This window comes from Anolis carolinensis, chromosome 6 (assembly GCF_035594765.1).
Source record: "Anolis carolinensis isolate JA03-04 chromosome 6, rAnoCar3.1.pri, whole genome shotgun sequence".
Lineage (NCBI taxonomy): Eukaryota > Metazoa > Chordata > Lepidosauria > Squamata > Dactyloidae > Anolis > Anolis carolinensis.
In genome coordinates, this window is record NC_085846.1 from 109,490,364 (window position 1) to 109,505,639 (window position 15,276).

General features: G+C 43.2%; 1 protein-coding gene across 1 annotated transcript; it reads right to left on the reverse strand.

Annotated features, from left to right (window-relative positions):
- Nucleotides 1-104: 104 nt before the first annotated feature.
- On the reverse strand, nt 105-13,586 carry htr5a (5-hydroxytryptamine receptor 5A). The gene is made up of 3 exons (XM_003221924.4): nt 12,450-13,586; nt 8,958-9,955; nt 105-2,275 (listed from the first exon to the last, which is right to left on the reverse strand). The coding sequence occupies exons 2-3, from the start codon at nt 9,702-9,704 to the stop codon at nt 1,943-1,945; spliced, it is 1,080 nt and encodes a 359-aa protein (XP_003221972.2). The 5' UTR covers nt 9,705-9,955; nt 12,450-13,586; the 3' UTR covers nt 105-1,942.
- Between the last annotated feature and the right edge of the window lie 1,690 nt (nt 13,587-15,276).

A 15,276-nucleotide genomic window follows, 5' to 3' on the forward strand; every position in this document is an offset into this window, starting at 1 on the left:
ATCAAGGGCTAAGAGATGACAGGAGGAAAGAAGATTGACTCTAGATGAGCTCTTTTTGTTAAGGTCTAACAGTCAGGAAATGATGAAAACATATTGAGTCTATCTCGGCTTTGTTGTTAGAAGCAGTTTTATTACATAGGGAACACTGTGGAAATATGAAAAGGAAACACATGGGTTCTAAAGGAGTATTTCAGGTTTCCCCTTGTAACATGGACACCTAGGAAAAATCACTTCCTTAGACCACAATCCCCACAATCCTGGCCTCTGCTTTTCATTTTTGGTAGTCCAAAAAAAGGAATACTCCCAAGCCTTTCCATGCATAGACTGTGATAATTGACTGTGAATGTTGCCTCAGTTTCAGTAGTGTTTAGTCACTCATGTAGTTTTTGCTTAAGGGGAGGAGTGCAAAAAGGTATTTCTGAGAAACCTGGGGTACATCTACAGTGTAGAAAAAACTCAGTTTAATAGTATTGCCAAGACTCTAGTCTATGGAAGCCTGGGAGTTGCAGTTTTAGAAGATCTTTCATCTTTGTGTTGTCGAAAACTTTCATGGCCAGAATCACTGGGTTGCTCTATGGCCATGTTCCAGAAGCATTCTCTCCTGACATTTCACCCACATCTATGGCAGGCATCCTCACAGGTTGTAAGGTCTGTTGGAAACTAGGCAAGTGGAAAGTCCAGGGAGGGAGAAAGAACTCTTATCTGTTGGAGGCAAGTGTGAATGTTGCAAATTGCCAGCTTGATTAGCATTGAATGGCCTTGCAGCTTCAAAGCCTGGCTGCTTCCTGCCCAGTATTAGCTGGCCCTGATTGTTTCATGTCTGGAATTCCCCTGGTTTTTTTGAGTGTTGTTATATATTTACTGTTCTGGTTTTAGAGTTTGTTAAAATAGTGGTAGCCAGATTTTGTTCATTTTCATGGTTTCCTCCATGAGGAAAATGAAAAGGCAGGAAGCAACCAGGCTTTCAAGCTGCAAGGCCATTAAATGCTAATCAAGGTGGCGAATTGCAACATTCACACTTGCCTCAAGCAGACAAGAGTTCTTTCTCCCTCCCTGGACTGTCCACAGATATATAAACCCCACTTGCCTAGTTTCCAACAGACCTCACAACCTCTGTGGATGCCTGCCATAGATGTGGGTGAAACGTCAGGAGAGAATGCTTCCAGAACATGGCCATACATTCCGGAAAACTCACCGCAACCCACTCTTTCATGACAGTATGCCCGTGGTTGGGCTAGCCCATAAGGACATCCAATTTGGATATTATTTTGAGAAGGACTGACTAGGAAAATAGAAGTATTTGGGCTTGCTTTTGGGGAGTGAAATCTGGGGGGAAACTGACTCCATTCCACCATTCTTCTGAAACTCCTCGCTGTAATGGAATACCAAAAAACATTGAACTAACATTTTTAAAGTGCTTTACCTGTGTTCGATATTCTCTCCGTCTTCCCATTTTTAGGATCAAGTGAATACTGTGCTAACTAATACGGTTCACAGAGGTTTCGATCCTCTAAGGATTTAAACAGCAACATTGTTGTTTTTCTTTTCATAAAAAGACACATTAACACCACTCATCACAAGTGATTTCACAGATATCATCAACCGAATGGGCGTGACAATCACAAATGTTGATGTTCTACACAACACCAAGAACTGCCCTTGGACTGTAACCTGGGAACAAAAGAAAACCAGGTTCACTCAGCAGCAAACTATTGCTTTTTAAACACTAGGGAGAAATACAGTGTCTGCACAAGAGAAGTGCTGTCTTCGAGGGCAATGCCTGAACTCACAAGAATGTTTTATTTATATTGGAGTATCAACAGCTCATCTTGGAGCGCCTGAGTTTCTCTGCATTCATGTCTCCCTCTCTGTGCAAGGTAAAGACGGAAGGTGCTTTGACTTGTTATTTGTAAAAGAAGGTCTTTTGCTCTCGGCACACATTTCACGGCTGCCTGGAGAACAGGCTCTTGAAGGCATTGTTGTAGTTCTTGTTGAAGGCGGTGTAGATCAGAGGGTTGAAGAAGGAATTGGAGTAGCCAAGCCAAAGGAAGATGCTTTTCCAGAGAGGGGGGATGTCGCAGGAGCAGAGCGGGTTGAGCAGTTCGGTGATGAAGAAGGGGATCCAGCACAACACAAAGACGCCAATGAGGATGCCCACCATCAGGGCAGCTTTCTTCTCCTTCTGCTCCCTCCAAGTGTCTCCGTCCGTCTGGAAGGTCACGGTTGCGTGGCGGACAGTAAACACCATCTGGGGCTGCTGAGAGGCTTCCTTGACCTGCCGGAGACAAATGTACTCTTCAGAAAGGAGCAGTACTTTGTGAGCCGAGAATGAATTCATGCCCATAGAGAGATCAGGCTAGACCCCACTCCCCAAGCCTTCCATACACATGACTTTTCTGGCAAGCCTTTGACCATATTTAGATTCTTTATGAATATATAAGAGGACCTTCAGATTCTTTATCAAGCATTTTACAAGACTGAGATTGATTACTGCTGCTTTTACCTGCAGCAATTGCTGTATTTACTGTTTTTAATCAGATGGCATTGTGAAGTTTTGATCTTTATGTTGTCTGATTATTGCGTTATGTTATTGTTTCTGCACTTTTTGTATTTTGCATGTTATAATAATAATAATAATAATAATAATAATAATAATAATAATAATAACTTTATTTTTAAACCCTGCCTCTATCTCCCCGAAGTGTAAACCATAATATAACAACATAATTATACACAACATAACATAATGAAATTTAAAACCAATACATAAGTTGCTGCGTATAGAGGTGATTTGTGCCAAGACTTTTGAAAAGGTCGATGAAAAAGGTAGGACGAGTAAGGAGGACATGGAGCTGGTCATGTTAAAATACTAAAACCTATAAAATGTATAAAATGTGGGGCAATGATAAAGTGCAGAATAATTTTGTAAACAAATACATGGCTAGATACATGTTGCACCTCTGAGTGCTTTGTGAGCCGCCCTGAGTCCCTCTGGGAGATGGTGGTGAGGGGTGTAAATAAAGAAGAAGAAGAAGAAGAAGAAGAAGAAGAAGAAGAAGAAGAAGAAGAAGAAGAAGAAGAAGAAGAAGCTATAAAGATATTGGAAAACTGAGTTCTGCTTCCATCACATTTCATGGCAAATTGAGGATATGAAAAAGCCATACTCACAGAGTCAAGCCCCCAAAATTTGGAGATTTTGGCTGACATTCTGTACTGCAGTTACCAATTCGTAAGCTAGAATCAAAATCCGTAACTGCTCCATATTGTGATACTATATTGTCTTACTGTAAGGCAGGCATGAGCAAACTTTGGCCCTCCAGGTGTTTTGGACTTCAATTCCCACAATTCCTGACAGCTGATTGTTAGGAATTGTGGGAGTTGAAGTCCAAAACACTTGGAAGGCTGAAGTTTGCCCATGCCTGCTCTAAGGCTATTTAAATGTCCATACCACCTAAACTGTCATTAGCCACACTGGGTAAAGGAGGTCTGTTCAGTAGCTGATCAGGGGACAAAGAAGATCACATTCCCAGCCTCTTCCTACTAGGAAGTAAGTCCGAAACAATAATAAGTTGGACTGTTCTTGCAATTCATCAAAGCAGCCTCACTTGCTGGTCATAGGCATCTGGAATTGTCACCCTCCTTGAATCCCAATCAGTAGCTGAACAGACTTCCTTCACCTAATGCTGTTAAATTGGGCTTGGATTAGAAGACATTATTCATATAGAATATCAGCACTCATTCTTTTGAGGGACAGTGTTCAGAGGGTGGCTACCAAATTTTAGGGGGAAATTGTGATGTTTTTGAGCACTATTAAATAGCTCTGCATCAATTTTTGAGTCTAAAATAATGGCGTTTTTCTCCTGTTGTATATAATTTCTTTGCTAGTATATATCTCAAGAGCATTCCAATTTCATTTCACTTAGCAATTTTACTGCCAGGCTGTCTGGATTTTTCCATGGAAAAAGAGAAAGTAAGAGAAGCTAAAAAAAACAACAACTAGGTATTCTGGGGATGAAGAGGAAGGATTCTCACTCATTTCTAGCTAATGCTATTGTCTACACAGAACTATGGTATGGTTGGATGATAGTTTTTGTGAAGGAGCTATCCAAGGTGCTGAAAACTATGTCTAAAACAGATTCAGCACCTTGGATCACTGTTTTAAAGTTCAGGTTGGAACTTGGAGTGGATTTCCAATTCCATCGGTATTGGGTCCTCTAGTTATTACTATCTAGGACTAGTTGTAGTTCCTATAGTCATCTAGAATAGAAGGATAAGGGAATCTCTTCCAGATTGCAAACCAAATTCAGTTTTAAGGTAGTTCTTGGGATGTGGGGAATATTAGGTAATGGGTGAGGAGAAAAGGGGGGGAAAGGATCAGAATAATCTACAAAATTTGGTTTAACTCTCTTAGTGCTAGTAATGGCATCTGAAGAGATCCTCAAGAGCTGATATTCAACTCCAGCTCCATGCGAGGACATGAGAGAAGCCTCCCACAAGGATGGTAAAACATCAAAACATCTGGGTGTCGCCTGGGCAACGTCCTTGCAGACGGCCAATTCTCTCACACCAGAAGTGACTTGCAGTTTCTCAAGTCGCTCCTGACATGAGAAAAAAACCCCTAAATCCTTCCCTTGGTTAGAAATTAGCCACCCCGGGTCCTTTTGGAGCGGGACCGGGATATAAATAATGATGATGATGAATCACCAACTAGGGGGAAGGAGCTTCATCTTCCTGGGAAAGTTTAGGAAGGTTAAACTCCCCATCTCTGATCTATAAGCACAACAAAAGTAAGGTATGGAATATGGCAATCTGGATCTTCCAGTAGGTTCCTGGGTTGTTTTCAGAAAGTATCTGATTTCTATATATTTATGGGAAATAATGCTGTTCATTGCCCTGCACTGTATTGCTGAAATGAGGAAAGTGCAGAAGGACGATGAGGTACATTAAATTCTGCTGCTTAAAAGGAAATTTCAGGGCTCATAAGTCTTTAATTATAAAGCACACCGTTTTCTGCATCCAGCTTATATCTTAGAATAGTTTATATTTTTAAAAATTAAGTGAAGCCCCTGAACTGATGACAACCCAGCCTTGGAATATGAAATTGCCCAATGAAATATTATTCCCAGCAACCCCAGCCCTCTCTCCATGTAGCCTCATCCATCACCACAGCTGCCAGAAAATGCAAATGCTGCAGACAACCCAGCTGCCCAAATGAGGAGAGAAATGACAAGACCATCTGGTGCTCCCTGGCCTGAGCTAACCGGCTGCTCCTGGAAACATTCTGCTTCCCCTCCTAAACAATCCTTTGACTGGAGTTTAATAGGGGTGCTCAAGGAGCAGCAAAAGCAAGTGATGGTTGCTGCTTTTTTCAGTCCATAACACATATCATATTGATGGATTATGCTATAATTAACTGCAACTTTGCCATTGTTATGTAGGACTTTTCCTCTACCTCTGCACAACAGACAGACCCCAAACATGATGCTCCAAAGAACAAAACTGAAAGTTGTGGAGAGTTCTGGAAAAAGAATAAAATGTCATAAACACGGGTGCTTAGATCATATTTAAAAGGAGAAGCAATGCACCTTGGCTTTCATTGTATTCTTTCCTTCCAGAAAAAGGAAAAGGATGTGGTTGAAACTAGCCTGGGGGCTACATGCAATCCCAAGACACACTTTGCCCTCTTTTCTATATTTAAACTGAGAATCCAGTCCTATTCATAGCACCCAAGGACTGCCTATTAGAAGGAAATAGATTCAGCTTCATTAGGCGGGACATTCAGAATGTTCCTTATTTTGGAAATTGAAAAATCCCAGATAACTATGGCTATGCCATGGTCTCCTGCAAAATCCCAAAGAAAGTGTCTTCTCTCCCCGGTGGTGCAGCAGATTAAAGCCTTGTGACTTGAAGGCTGGGTTGCTGGCCTGAAAGCTGCCAGGTTCGAATCCAACCCAAGGAGAGTGCGGATGAGCTCCCTCTATCAGCTCCAGCTTCATGTGGGGACATGAGAGAAGCCTCCCACAAGGATGGTAAAAACATCAAAATATTTGGGCGTCCCCTGGGCAACGTCCTTGCAGACAGCCAATTCTCTCACACCAGAAGTGACTTGCAGTTTCTCAAGTCGCTCCTGGCATGAAAAAAAATCGGAGCTATTATTCTAGTTTAGCCTTGCTGAACTTGGGGCACACCAGATGTATTGAATGGTAACTCCCATCATTCTTCATCAGCCTGAGAAATAACATGTGGAAGTCAAAAGGTTGGGGAAGGATGTTTTGTCTGGTTTGTCTGTCTCCTTCCTTCCTTCCTTCCTTCCTTCCTTCCTTCCTTCCTTCCTTCCTTCCATCCATCTTGCTATGGTAGAATTTGGACCGGGTTTGCCTTTGCCTTCCTCTGAGGCTGGAGAGTATGACTTACCCAAAGTCAACCAGTGGTTTCCAAGTCTGACTGATTAATTACATTAAATTAAATAGTGAGGTCACCTATATTTGGTGCTTAGTTTATTCTGTAGGTGTCAACTGTGGATGAGTAATTAACATAACGCTTTCCAACTCAACACTGTAGAATTAATGCAGTTTGACACCACTTTAACTGCTATGGTTCAGTATTATCGAATAATGGGAGTTGGAGTTTTACAAGGTCTTTAGCCTTCTCTGCCAAAAGAGTCTTGATGCCTCACCAAATTACTACTCTCATGATTCCACAGCACCTAGCCATGGCAGTCAAAGTGGTGTAAAACTGCATTAATTCTACAGTGTAGATGCACATGTAGAAGTCACAACACAAGCCACACTGAGTATACTATTTGTACAGTTGCTTATTTGTACTGTCTTGCCATTAATGTAACCCATTAGACCAAGCAACACAACTTTTTTTTGACAAACCAGCAAGAGATCTCACCAGATAACAAGAGATAACAGCGTCTGGGTGAGGCAGAAAATCCAGACGAACTCCTCCACCTCACCACAACGATAAACACAAAGCACAGCCCAACTATGACTGCATAGTTTGGAAAGGGGCAGAGGAGGGAACAGCTGTGCACACATGCACACAATGCCTGAAATGAAGCGACTGTAGGCAAACACAATGACTGGAACCACGCAGTTCCACCATCAATTAAAACTGTTTGGGTACACAGGGTTCCATCGTCTGTGCCTCATCGGGATGAATGAAGCTTTGGGACTGTTCCTGGTCCTACATTTCTCTGGGATATCCCTACCCTTAATGCAGTGGTTCTCAACCTGTGGGTCCCCAGGTGTTTTGGCCTACAACTTCCAGAAATCCCAGCCAGTTTACCAGCTTTTAGGATTTCTGGGAGTTGAAGGCCAAAACTTCTGGGGACCCACAGATTGAGAACCACTGCCTTAATGTGACGAGACAAGGGTCTGACTTCACTTCGGGCTGCAGAGCTTCAGGTCCCATGGAAAGGCAGCTTTCTTTCTTCTTTCCTTCCTCTTTATAGAAAAATTAAGTGTTTATTAGAAGTAGAATTAATGCGGGGTATGGCCCAGTGGGTTTCCATGACCAAGGATTTGAACCAAGGTCTCCAGACTCCTGTTCAACACCAAAACCACTATGGCTCTTTGGTGAGCTCATGCAAAACTGAGCATAAGCCATGCAAACTGCAGTAAAAAACGGTATAAAGCACATTAGGGCAGCATAATGAGTTCACAAAGTATTATACTGTTTTGATGCTTTCTGAGTATTGCAATGATATTTTATAGCTTTTCTCTTCGATTTTAGTGGTGCTTGTGACTTCTCGTGTGTGTCTTCTATTCTTAATGGAAAGACAGTACAAAAATGTAATAATATATTTTATGATATGCATATTATGCAGGCACTCCCCAAGTCCCAAACAAGATAGATTCTGTAGGTTTGTTGCTAAGTTGAATTTGTTTGTAAATCAGAACAGGTGCAATTTTAAGTGTAACTCTAGATATAGACTTTAGACAGCATAGGGAAAGGTTGACACCCCTATGGTGTTTCCTTTGCTGTCTGTGCCCTTGTTCAGAAGATTTCCCTCACTTTGTGTCTCTGTAATAACTGGATTTTGAATAATTTGACTTGTTGTGGAAACAAGGATTAGTGATAAAGCTTCAGTTGAGAGACCTTTTTCCTCATGATAACTCTTCCAAGAATGAATTTCCCTTCTAAGAGTAGATTTCTCTTACTTCGTGTTGTCTCACCCCTGTTCTTAACTGACTCATTTGTAAATTGGATGTCTGTAACTTGGGGACTGCCTGTAATAGTGTGTTCTATAAACATACAACAAAACTGTTGCCATTATGTGAAGATGGAACTCACCTAGTTTACAGCATGCTTATGGGCATCATATTATCCCATATGACAGCCAGTCATGCCTAGCAAAGAACCAGACCTTTCTTTGGACCCAAATTCTCATACTGGCTGAAGGAGTTCTACGGTCCCTTCTACACTGCCATATAATCTAGATTTTCAAAGCAGATAATCCATATTATCTACTTTGAACTGGATTGTGCGAGTCTAGGTAAATGTAAAGGTTTCCCCTGACGTTAAGTCCAGTCATGTCTGACTCTGGGGGTTGGTGCTCATCTCCATTTCTAAGCCAAAGAGCTGGCCTTGTCCATAGACACCTCCAAGGGCATGTGGCTGCATGGAGCGCCGTTACCTTCCCACTGGAGTGGTACCTATTGATCTACTTATATTTGCATGTTTTCGAACTGCTAGGTTGGCAGAAGCTGGAGCTAATAGCAGGTGCTCACTCCGCTCCCGGGATTTGAACCTGGGACCTTTCAGTCTGCAAGTTCAGCAGCTCAGTGCTTTAACACATTTCACCACTGGGGCTCCTTTGTGTGAGTCTACACTGCCATATAATCCAGTTCAAAGTAAATAATTTGCATTTTATGTGGCAGTGTAGAAGGGGCCTTGGAAACATAGTGCAAAATATTGAGGAACTTTTCCTAGCACTGTAGAAAGCTCACCTCCAGGGCTTCTGGAGAGATTGGCGTGATGGAATTGCTTTTGCGTGATCCAATGCGAAACTTGGCTGCCTTGTAGATTTTCCAGTATACGAAAAGCACCACACAGAGAGGCACGTAAAATGCCCCAAATGTGGAGAATATGGTGTAGGAAGGCTCCCGGCTGACTTGGCACTCTTCGTTGCCCTCCGAGTAGGTCTCCCCCCAACCAAAGAGTACTGGAGCCAAGGAAATGATGGCCGAGAGGAACCAAGTCAGAGCAATCATGATGTTGGAGATGCGTCTCCGGGTCCGCAAGGTGTACTCCAGGTGCCGGGTGATGGACCAGTACCGATCCAAAGCAATGGCGGTAACGTTCCAGATGCTGGCGGTGCAGCAAAGCACATCGCAGGAGATCCACGCTTGGCATAGAGCCCTCCCCAGCCGCCAACGGTGCCCGGACAACTCATGCACCAAGCTGAGGGGCATCACCAAGGCGGCCACCATCACGTCTGAGATGGCCATGGAGGCCACCAGATTGTGGGGCACCCGGTGAAAAGTGCGCACACGCAGAATGGTCGCCAGCACCAGCAAGTTCCAGAGGAAGGTGGCCACTGCCAACATGGCCAAGAGGGTCAAGATGAGGACGGTGAAGACCGATAAGGATCGATCCTTGGATGGGAGATCCTCAGCAGAGTCAGAGCCTGTCTGGTTGGAATTGGCCAAAGCGGTGACCGAGAAGCAAGTGAAGTTTGGAGACCAATCCATCATGCAGCGATTAGCCGAGGAACATATCTTGGTGGAGACAACCAGATGGATAGGCTTCTTCTAAATTAAGCACCGGCCCTTTTTTATGCCCAAGATAATATCATACTTCTGGAAAAGATGATAGATGTGCCTTATTTCAGAGCTCTGGCATGCTCCCAGTTTAGAAGAGCATCAATCTGGCAAGCGTAGGCATTGGCACGGAACACACTAAGGACACGTTCGCGAACCAGTCTTAAATCCATTTTTAAATCCACCTGTAGATCAAAGAGAAAACAAAAAGACAAATTCATAAGGAGCCAGTTGAAAATGCTCTGTTGTTCTTGCTATTGTGTTCCTTATAACATATAACAACCCTAAGGCAAACAAACCTACAGTGGGTTTTATTTCTTCGGAAAATTTGTTCAGAGGGCATTTCCTATTGCCTTCCTCTGAGGCTGAGAGAGTGTGACTTGCCCAATGTCTCCCAAAGGGTTTCCTTGTCTGAGCAGGACTGCAGCCCTATTCTGCCTGATTTTTCTCAGAGTTTCCATAGCTGGGCAAATATTTGAATCCTCATCTCCCAAAACTCAAGTCACTCAAACTACTATACCACACTGACTCCTTAAACAGGGAGTCCCAAAGTTACAAACATCCAACTTACAAATGACTCCTAGTTAAGAAGGGAGGTGAGACAACAGGAAGTGAGAGAAATCTATTTCTAGGAAGGGAAATCCACTCCTGAAAGAGTTATCATGGGGAAAAGGTACTCCACAGAAGCTTTGTCACCAAGCCACATTTTTAAAAATCCAATTATCACAGGAACAGAAAGTGTGGTGAACTCTTCTGAACAGGGGCACAGATAGCAAAACACCACAGTGGTGTTACTGTTTCCTATGCTGTCCAAAGCTTTTTTATATATAAGCTTATATATAGCATATATATAGCATATATTGGAGCCCCAGGTGGCGCAGTGGGTTAAACCACTGAGCTGCTGAACTTGCTGACCAAAAGGTTGACAATTTGAATCTGGGGAGTGGGGTGAGCTCCCACTGTTAGCCTCAGCTTCTGCCAACCTAGCAGTTCAAAAACATGCAAATGTGAGTAGATCAATAGGTACTGCTCTGGCGGAAAATGAAGACGAGCACTACACTCTAGAGTGGGACACAACTAGACTTAATGTCAAGGGGAAAATCTTTACCTTTACCTATAGCATGCATATATATATGTATGTATATATATATATATACTTTTAAAATGTACCTGTTCTGACTTTCATACAAATTCAGCTTAAGAACAAACCTACAGAACGTCTCTTATTCGTAACTTAGGGACTGCCTGTGCACTGAAATTGCTTGTTTTTTTTTTTACTTTGTAACATTCCAGAGTTGAATAAACACATAAATTACACGAAAATCCATAAAAACAAGAATACAGGAGAGTGGCATTTGCAATACTAAGATACTTGCCTTTGACATGCCCACCCTTATATCACCTCATTTGACCCTTTAGTATCTTTTTTTTGTAAATATCTCTTTGCTGTTAAGCTACCTGCCAGGAGAGTTGAACTCTAGTTCCCATCAGCCCTAAGACACCTGAAAGGAAGGGATGCAAGAGACCACCAACTAAGGATGAACATGAACCTAATCCCCACACCTGGAAAGCCCATTTTGAAATTTTATTACACAATGCAGAATGATCCCTCTGAGCATATTCAAAGTGCTTTCTCTACCTTCTTACTTAAATCAAAGAAGAAAAACCTTCTAAGGAAGGAGACATATAATATCAAACCTCTATTGCTTTAGAAATTCAGTTGCACCCGCATCTATTTTAATTGCATTGCAAGAACAAAAGTGTGTATTAAAACACCCGCTTTGAAACATATAAAACGGATATTTATTTATTACAATATTTATATCCCGCCCTTCTCACCCAACAGGGGACTCAGGGCGGCTTACAATAAAATGCATATATAAAAAAATTATACAGTACAATATAAATCAGTTAAAAAATTATAACTGATAAAAACACATTATAAAATGTACAGTGTAGATATGTAAGATTAGATTGCACAATATAAGATAAAACACATTATAAAATATAGGATACCTTTATCAGTTGCACTACAGCTCACCCAACTGTGTTTGCTTTACAGCCAGGCATTTGTAATGCAAATAAGCAATGTGACCAATGCACAAGATTATGAGGATTTTTTGTTCTATTATCCACTGCAAAGTGATGGAAGCAATTCTTCAGTTACATATGACAGATAACAAACCCTTAAGGGTTCCTTTGTCATGCAGTGTGATGAAACTGTGCACTGAACTGAGGATGCATTTACACCAGGCATGGGCAAACTTTGGCCATCCAGGTGTTTTGGACTTCAACTCCCACCATTCCTGGCCTCAGGCCCCTTCCTTTTCCCCCTCAGCCGCTTAAGCGGCTGAGGGGGGAAAGGAAAGGGCCTGAGGCCAGGAATGGTGGGAGTTGAAGTCCAAAACACCTGGAAGACTGAAGTTTGCCCATGCCTGCTCCACACTGTAGAATCAATGCAGTTTCCAACTCTTATCTTTCTATGAATCTATGGCTGGATCTACACTGCTATAAAATGCCATTTGCATGATATAGCCAGTGTTGACCCATATAATGAGGTTCAGTGCCATTAAACTGCATGATATGGGTCTACACTGGACACTTAATGCAGTATGGCAGTATAAATCCAGCTACTGAAAATAAGAGTTTTGTATTGCACCCTGAAGAATTCTCACTCACCTGTAGCCTGATGCCGTAGCAAATGAGATCCGATGCCAAAGCTTTTCGGGTTTTAGCAAGGCTGCATCCAGATGGATAATAAAATCCGCGGTTTACTTGGGGGTAAGTCTGGCGAAGCTCAGGAAAGTGCCAGCTGGGTCAGGATTGACCTAACACTTTTCCTGCTTGGAAGTCAGTCCCAAAGTCTTCTCCATCTATCTCCCTTCGTGGAAAGAAAGAAGTCCCAAACCGAGTTAAGTAACAATACTTTCCTAAATCAATACCGGCGACTCTTGAAATGTGTCAAACCAAGCTCTCTTTCAACAGAGGTTGCATTAGTAATGAATTCTTCTCTAGGAAAGGGTTGGACTAGATGCCCTTTGTGGTCCCCCTTGACTCTTAAGACTTAATGTATAACAAACATTTTTTCCCTCACATCCAAATGATTACAGTAGAGTTAAAAATATGCAGAATGCCGACATTAAAAATGGATTTAAAGGACAGATAATTCTCGGTATCCACTGATAGGGATCTGAAGGTTTGGTGGAAATCAAGTTGGCACAAAGAGCTGAGCTGAGACCTGGATCTCAAAAGGGGCGATGAAATACTTCTTTCTCCCCATCATCATCATCCTCATTTCCTTGCCCATCATCCCCGGCTGACTCCCGAAAAAGCTCCTTCCTTTGCGCTTTGCTTTTCTCCCCGAAGGAACGAGATTGGAGCTGAAACACGAAGCAGCGTCGGATCAATGGGGACCTAAAGATCTGCAGGTCTTGTTCATTTCCAGGGGGGAAAGACAAAGGGGGGGGGGGTGTCTGTTTTCCTCCGAGTCGGGCGCGGCTCCTTTCTTCCTCCAACGCGATGAAGGCTTTGGGAGGAAGAGGAGGAAGAAGAAGGCGAGGCAATGCAAAGGCGGGAGAGGCACCTCCCCGGGACCCAACCCCTTTTCGCCTTATTCTGGGGGTCTTGGGAGGGATCTGTTCATACTGTTGTCTCCTGCGACTTCTGATCTCTTCGTCCAGACGTGTCCCGGTTTGATCCCGGCAGAGAGGGAGCCAGAGCGAGACTCAGAGGCGTGTTCCTCCTCCCCTCCTTTTCATTCTCCTTTTTCTTATGGATGGAGGGAGTTGAGGACATGCGACGCTTCCAAGCATGACTTAAGGTGCATTTATTTCAGGCCTGGGCAAACTTGGGCCCTCCAGGTGTTTTGGACTTCAACTCCCACCATTCCTAACAGCCGGTAGGCTGTTAGGAATGGTGGGAGTTGAAGTCCAAAACACCTGGAGGGCCCAGGTTTGCCCAGGCCTGATCTACATTGTAGAATGAAGGTAGCTCGACACCTTTCACTGCCAAAGTTCAATGCTCTGGAATGCTAAATTATTTTACTTTCTCTCCCAGGGTCTCACCAAACCACAACTCCTAAGACTCCATTGCATTCAGTCCTGGCAGTTAATGCAGCGCCAAACTGCACCCTTGTGTAGATAATACACAAGCACTCTGGAATGAATGAAGATTGTAGGCAATGGCTATATTGCGAGGGTTGAATGAAAAGTAATGCCTCCACCTTCGTAACTCCTCAACAGATGGCAGTACTGGTATGCATCAGGTACTGTCTTGTTCAGTAGACTCTCCTTTACAGTTCCATTTGGTGGGAAGCCTTAGCATTGAACGGTTGTATTGTTAAAGTGCGAAGTATGGAACCCTGCGCAGACTGTCGGTCAATGCAACTTAAGCAACCTGGCTCGACAGCAGTACCTGTGAAAAAGATCTGAGTCCTTGTGGACAACAAGTTAAACATGAGCCAATAATGTCAAGAGGAGGCTTTAAAAGCCAATGGGATTTTGGCCTGCATAGATAGGAGTTTGGTGTCTAGATCCAGGGAAGTTATGCTACCCCTCTATGTATTCTGCCTTGGTCAGACCACACTTGGAATACTGTGTCAAACTCTGGGCACCACAATTGAAGGGAGATGTTGACAAGCTGGAAGATGTCCAGAGGAGGGTGACTAAAATGATCAAGGGTCTGGAGAACAAGCCTTATGAGGAGCGGCTTAAAGAACTAGGCATGTTCAGCCTGCGGAAGAGAAGGCTGAGAGGAGACATGATGAGGGCCATGATAAATATGTGAGGGGAAGGCATAGGGAAGAGGGAGCAAGCTTGTTTTCTGCTGCCCTGGAGGGTAGGATACAGATCAATGGCTTCAAATTACAGGAAAGGAGATTCTACTTGAACATTAGGAAGAATTTCCCCACTGTGAGAGCAGTTCAGCAGTGGAACTCTCTGCCCTGAAGTGTGGTAGAGGCTCCTTCTCTGGAGGCAATTAAACAGAGGCTGGATGGCCATCTGTCTGGGTCCTTTGAATGCGATTTTCCTGCTTCTTGGTAAATGAGGTTGGACTGGATGGTCCACAAGGTCTCTTCCAACTCTATGATTCTATAGTACTGAGCCATGACAGATAAAGTGGTGTCAGAAGTCATTAATTCAGCAGTGTATGCATTACTTTCTTCTGAGGCTGAGAGAATGTGACTTGCCCAGTTACCCAGGTCACACAATGGCTTTCCATGACTGAGTAGGGATTCGAATCCTGGTCTCCAGAATCACAGGGCTCTTCCACACAGCCATATAACCCAGAATATCAAGGCGGATAATCCACAATATCTGCTTTGAACTGGGTTATCTGAACCCACTCTCCCATATAATCCAGTTCAATGAGGATTTTATACCGCTGTGTGGAAGGGACCATAGTCCAACACTCAGATCGTTGCACCACGCTGTCTCTTTTGTCTTTGTGTCTGCCCAGTCCTAATTTAACATTTTATCTTTAAATCAGGTCAGACAGGCAATGAAAA